Source organism: Acanthisitta chloris, unplaced genomic scaffold (genome assembly GCF_000695815.1).
Source record: "Acanthisitta chloris isolate BGI_N310 unplaced genomic scaffold, ASM69581v1 scaffold18554, whole genome shotgun sequence".
Classification (NCBI taxonomy): domain Eukaryota; kingdom Metazoa; phylum Chordata; class Aves; order Passeriformes; family Acanthisittidae; genus Acanthisitta; species Acanthisitta chloris.
Window position 1 is genome coordinate 43,719 of NW_008670255.1, and position 6,775 is coordinate 50,493.

General features: G+C 42.4%; 1 protein-coding gene across 1 annotated transcript in view; it reads left to right on the forward strand.

The window, feature by feature from the left end:
• The window catches only part of LOC103801214 (contactin-3-like), a gene marked incomplete at its 5' end in the record, with an annotated part of 38,430 nt that extends 35,712 nt beyond the window's left edge, over positions 1 to 2,718 (forward strand). The window contains 3 exons of the mRNA XM_009073623.1: positions 1 to 72; positions 1,653 to 1,821; positions 2,618 to 2,718. The exon at positions 1 to 72 is cut by the window's left edge and continues 41 nt beyond it. Of these exons, the coding sequence (XP_009071871.1) occupies positions 1 to 72; positions 1,653 to 1,821; positions 2,618 to 2,718 (342 nt within the window). The remainder of the gene's footprint in view (positions 73 to 1,652; positions 1,822 to 2,617) is intronic.
• Between the last annotated feature and the right edge of the window lie 4,057 nt (positions 2,719 to 6,775).

The window sequence follows — 6,775 nt, forward strand, 5'->3', positions numbered from 1 at the left end:
TCACCGACTCTCATCCTCAGCTGGGAGGAAGTAAGAGCTATGGAGAATGAGTCTGAGGTGACTGGGTACAAGGTCAGTGAACACTGAGAGATCTGAAATTAATCCACAGTTCTTGGCCATTTGCATTTTCAGAGGATGCACAATGGCACATCCTTTTCATGGATTTTAAATCAGACCATGGTATGTTAAGGGGTTGGAATGGAGCTTAGATCATCCTCAGCTGGGAGGAAGTAAGAGCTATGGAGAATGAGTCTGAGGTGACTGGGTACAAGGTCAGTGAACACTGAGAGATCTGAAATTAATCCACAGTTCTTGGCCATTTGCATTTTCAGAGGATGCACAATGGCACATCCTTTTCATGGATTTTAAATCAGACCATGGTATGTTAAGGGGTTGGAATGGAGCTTAGAGATGATCCAACCCCAACCCCTGCCCTGGGCAGGGACACCTCCCACCAGAGCAGGTTGATCAAGGCTTTATCCAGCCTGGCCTTGAACACTGCCAGGGTTGGGGCAGAACCCCCTGGGCAACCTGTGTCTCACCACCCTCAGAAGGAAGAATTTCCTCTTAATATCCAGCCTAAATTTCCCCTCTTTCAACTTATCCCATTCCTCCTTGTCCTGTCACTGCAGTTCCCAACAGTGTTAAATACTTTAACAATGTCTCATAATGGTCCTTTCCCCATTAAGGTACACCAATGCCTTTTCCTCCCCTTGGGATCCCATTGCCACATGTGTAATATTTGGGTCTTACAGCACACAGAGCTCTTACCACATCTACAGCACTTAGCAATGTGTAACACTTACCCAAATCTCTAAAAAACACTTCAAAAGAAACCACATCATCCAAGGTTTAGCTGATGGATGTAGTTTCCATTGCTGGTCAGGTGTATTTATTTAGTACCACATGCATCAAACTGATGTTTTAACCTCTTTTTCTTCTTACCTGTGGGACACACACATTGACCTGATGGAAATTACACTGCTACATCTACTCTAAATCTGATTACAAAATGTACAAGTATTCAAATAGATCATATAAGTGTGTGTAAGAGAATAGCTGAGGCTGTTCTTGAGCTGTGCATAGCTGCATCTTATGATATATTCCTGCATAAAAGATTTGGGCTGAAGATCTAACTGTGCACTGCAGTTGGATTGGCAAGAAATAAATGTCTACAGCTTGTTCCACTGTTCACCACTCATTATATTATGTCATTATGTATAATAACAATGTAAGTATAATAAAATAATATATATTATCGTAGAATCAACCTGGTTGGAAGAGACCTCAAAGATCATTGAGTCCAGCCCTGCTGTGGTCACTAGACCATGGCACTAAGTGCCACATCCAGTCTCAGCTTGAACACCTCCAGGCAGGGATGGTGAATCCCCCCCCTCCCTGGGCAGCACATTCCAATGCCTGAGCACTCTCTCTGGAAAAAAAATCTCTTCCTACATTGTGCCATTTTAAATTAAATGTGGACTCAAAGGGCTGGATTGATGTTACCTTCTTTCTTTAAATGTGATTCTGCCCTAGAATATCAGCCAAAAATCAGATCTTTTCTCTCATCCCATCACTTTACAAACCTCGCCAAGGAACACAGGCAGAACTGGCAGGGCAGGTCCTGGAGAAAGACTTTACCTGTCTTGCAGGTGTTGTACAGGACCAGCAGCCAGAGCAGTGTGAATGTGCTGACCACAGACAAGACCTCAGCTGAGCTGTGGCTCCAGTTCAACGACGATTACATTATCGAAGTGAAACCAACGACCGATGGTGGAGATGGAACCAGCAGTGAGCAGATCCTCATCCCCAGACTAGCCAGTAGGTTGAAGCTGAATCATTTTCCTTTGTCCCAGCTTGTCTTTGCAGGAACTGAGCCCTTATTGCCAGGGAGAAAGAAAAAAAAAAATTTGAAAAAATGAGTTAACACTTGTATGTTGTATGGTAATGAGGTAATGAAAAGCAAAGCAATTAAGAGTCTTCATGCCCTTATGCATGACAAACTCTATTCTATTGAACTGGTAAATTACCATGTAAATTGGTATTAAAAATGTTAAATGTTTTGCTTTTTCTCCTTTTTTTTATATTATTACCTTGAAAGTAGAATCGTAGAAATACAGAATCATTGAAACACTGAATCACTAAGGTTGGAAAAGATCATTAAGTCCAACCTTTGACCAAACACCACCATGTCAACTAAACCACAGCACTAAGACCCTTCATCTAGTTTCAGCATTTTTCCAGGCAGTTTAAAAACATTTGCTGTAGTTTTGTTAATTTCTTTTTCTTGTCAGAAACCAAATGTTACAATAATTTTTGCTTAGGCTCTAGGAACAGTAATAATTTGGCCCAGCAAATCATAGAATCAACTGGGTTGGAAAAGACCTCCAAGATGATCAAGTCCAACCCTACCATGGTTATAGACCATGGCACTAAGTGCCACATCCAGTCTCAGCTTGAAAACCTCCAGGGATGGGGAATCCACCACCTCCCTGGGCAGCACATTCCAATACCTGAGCACTCTCTCTGGAAAAAAATCTCTTCCTAATATCCAACCTAACCCTCCCCTGGAATCCTCATGCTTTGATTTAATCCTGACCTTTCTCATTTGTCACAGGTATGGATGCAAGAGGTTCTGGTCCATCAGTCTCAAGTCTCTGCAGTGCATTCAGCTTCTTAGCAACACTATTTTCCTTGACCCTTCATTCAGTGTTGTGATGATACATTTGCAAATGGGAAAGAAAAGAAAGAATTGGTTACTAAAGTGCTTTTTAAAAAAAAAAAACCACAACAAAAAACAACCAACAAAAACCTGCAGTGGTTAATGCATGTTTTTTTTTCTTCTATCCTGAGGTGTTTTTAAATTCTTTCTATTTCACTGTAAGTTGAAGTAAAAATATCATGTAAAGTTTAGCAAATCCTTTAAAAAGGGATGGAAAATGCCTTAATACTTGAACCAAAGGAGTTTACATATTACATCAGATACAGTGTAAGGGAGAGGGAGAGCAATGGCACTGTGGCTATGAGGAAGAGCTTAGCTCAGTGAGAAGCTCCATTTTTGCAGTGACACTGAACTGTTCTGGGTATGTTCTGCATCATTAAGTCGTTCTACACACAAAAAATGGAATCTGAGTCATGGATATTATCAGTCAGGTGATAACACCTCGACAGTGTGGCTGTTCTTAAGACAGACAGAGTCATGACCCAGGAGGTTTGGATCAGTTTCCTTACTGCCCTTCGTGTAAGTTATTCTCAGTCTAGCAAGAAATCACAACTGGAAGGTAGGGAAAAGTCACAATGTGGTTTGTTAGCTTTGCACAGTCCACGTTAGGGTGTCCAAGAGGCAGAGCCTCCAGCTCTGCTCCTGACAAGTGATCTCACAACTGTGTGTCAAAGAAGCCTCTGTTTTAACACAGTGGATGTTCTGTACCTTTTCAAACACCTCCCCTTCCTCTCATCAATAAATTCTGAAGTTCATTTCCTCCTGTCACAGTATCAGTTAGGTTGGAAGGGACCACTGTGGGTCATCTGGTCCCACCTCCTGCTCCAGCAGGGCCGTCCTAGCCTCACTTTACATTTCTTAACCAGGTTCTTCCTTCATACCCAAATTCTCCCACCTTCAGGATCACTTTTTTTTGCCCTCCCTGAACTCCTGTCAGTGTCTCACTAACAGAAGTGCCCAGTTGGAAGCACTGTTGAAATGTAGTTGCACCATGGCCTTACGAAGAGAGACAATTATCCCCTCCCTCCCCTGTGATGTGCTTCCATGAAGAGAGACAACTACCCCCTCCCTCCCCTGTGATGTGCTTCCAGACAGGCAGCCCCAAGTTATCTCACCCTTTTATCCACCACACTGCCCTGCCCACATCCTGAATTCAGTGCTACAGTCACAACTCTCCTTCCTGCTGCTCTTGAACCAGTTCAGAACTATTTCCCCTGCACCTCACCACGCTCACATGATTCTGGTAAGTTTATGGCAATACTATAAGAGATAAAAATCACACCATGACACTTCAGGCTTATTACTGTAGGGCAATCAGTGCTTTCTGCTGTAGCAATAGAGTAAAGATACATTAAACCTGCTCCATTTGACTTCTAGAGTTGTGAATTTAGTCCAATCAGCCTTTTTTAGAGAGCTGACCACATACCTGGCACAGTGAGTGTTCCCATGACATAAAGCATCAACTTCTTGAGACTTCTCGGTTTGCATTTCCCAGGATTATTCCTACAGCACCCAGAACTACAAAGGGAGAACCAGGATTAGTCAAACTATGGTAGCACTGTAGAAAACAATACCTTGATATGCATTCAGATAGCAAAGTACCTAATTAGTACCAGACCAGAGGAAACTATGTGTTAACTGTTGAAGTAAGAGCTGTATATACTGTACATATAGAGCTATAAATGGCTAGTTGCTTTTCCATGTGGCTAACCAGTGTTGTTTTCAGACACTTGCAAATGGGGGGTGGGGGGTGGGAGATGGAAAAAAAGGTGTTCCTAGTAAGTATATAGTTATGTTCCATGCAACAAAGGGTGACTCTTTCTATTGTCTCACTAAACTCTAGTCCATGTTCCTGTACTGCCATTTCCATGCGATGACATTGTATTATTTGAGCTCTAGTTCTATATCTCCATGAGATATGTATCCAGTACCTTGTTTCATATTGAAAAGGTTGAAATTGATCCTTAAAACTTCCAGTTGTGTGTGTATCCTATGGTTATCTGTACTGCATTTTTTTCTATTGCTCTAATAAAATATTTATTACATTGAGGGATACTGGAATATTTCAAAGTAGTATTGCTTGTTCCTCTTAGGTACTTGCACACATGGAGGGGTTAATGCATCTCAAAATGGTTGTGCTGGAGCTGCTGAGCTCCAACTCTGCCCACAGGTTTGCAGCACAGTGGACACAAAAAAAAAAAACCCAAAACAAACCACCTCCCTTTCCTTGGCTTCATTTCCCATCTATCCCATTAGGCTGTTTCCTCTGAAATGGAAAAAAACTCCAAATGTAATTATATTGAAGAAGAGTTAGTTCTTTAGAGTAATTTATTCAGTGCATCACTATTTAGCATTAAATTGCACATCCTGTTTCCCACTGCCTGTGCCTTACACACAAAGCCTGAGACTTCCCAGCACTAAAACCTCCTCCCTGGGAATATGGGCACATCACAGCTATAGATTTTAAGCTTTTAAAGTATGGATTCTACCTGTATAATAAGGAGCTGATCCAGATGCTGCAATAAGGGTTAGTAATGATCCCAACATGTTCTAAGTGTATACACAAGACTGAAGTGATTTTTCTTGAGTAAATGAGGTTTTTTTCCTTGCAGGTGGTTGTAGGTGGACACACTTGCCTTGCTCTGCTTCCCTCAGTGTTCAGCTGAGTCCTCCTTTAAACTGATCTCTGCTCCTCAGCTCGTGTTAATTCAGTTAAGGACTCTTTGCATTAATAAAACTGATTTGAGGCTCCAGTGAGTTGGAAAAAAAATAAGGACAGGAGGAAAAGGTGAAGAGGTAGCAAGGGATAAGCTTACCTCTTGCAGACATTTCCAGAGCAGCTTCTGGCACTGTCCAAAATTAGCAATTCAGTCCTGGGGAGGAAAAACAAAAAAAAAATAATGACAAATAGGAATAACATGCCTTGTATGGAGTTGGGCTAGATCCTCAAGGGTCCCTTCCAACTCTAGTTATTCTGTATGACTGGAGCTGTGGATGGTTGGGGAGAGACTTCTGCCATTCCACTTGGACTTGTCTTTTCACCAAAATTAACCAACACTTTATCACTTACACCTGCTATTGGAAATCTAGTAAGAAGGAATGGAAGGAGTGTGGGCAGCAGGTCAAGGGAGGTGATTCTCCCCCTCTGCTCTGCTCTGCTGAGACCCACCTGGAATCCTGCACACAGTTCTGGTGTCCTCAGCATGAGAAGGACATGGAACTGTTGGAGCAAGTGCAGAGGAGGCCATGAAGTTGATAAGAGCACTGGAGCATCTCCCCTACAAAGACAAGCTAAGGCAGTTGGGGCTGTTCAGCCTGCAGAAGAGAAGGTTGTGTGGAGACCTCAGAGCAACCTGCCAGAATCTAAAGGAGCTCCAGGGAACTCTTTGTTAGAATAGACCAAGGGGTAATGGATTCAAATTGAAGGAGGGAAAAATTAGGTTAGATCTTAGGAAGACATTTCCCTGTGAGGGTGGTGAGACCCTGTCCCAGGTTGCCCAGGGAGGCTGTGGCTGCCCCAACCCTGGCAGTGTTCACAGCCAGGTTGGATGAGCCTTGAGCAACCTGCTCTGCTGGGAGGTGTCCCTGCCCAGGGCAGGGGTTGGAGCTGGATCATCTCTATGCTCCATTCCAACCCCTAAAATTTTATAATTCTATGACTCAGTCATAGTTTTAAGAAAACACTAGTGTATAAATTGCATCCTTTTCAATTCCATATCCAAAACTGCAGCTGTATCCTACAGCCTGAATTTCTCAGAGCAAGTTGGACTAAGAATTGCTTAAAAAAAAAAGAACCTTTTTCTTTGGCCAGTTTATTGTTGGCTATGTTACAAACATATCAGACTCCTCTATGAATACCAAATGAGTTAAAAACTAATATCACTTTAGCCCAAAGAAATATTGGAGATCTCCATTTTCGACTTAATTTGCCTCTCACTGGAGGAAGGCAGACGTGGGCAGTGCCTGTCAGGTTATATATGTTATGTCTTAATAACAGGCAATAAAGCAAGCTGTCCTGCATGAGGGAGTGCATTCATCTGACAGCTCTCTGTC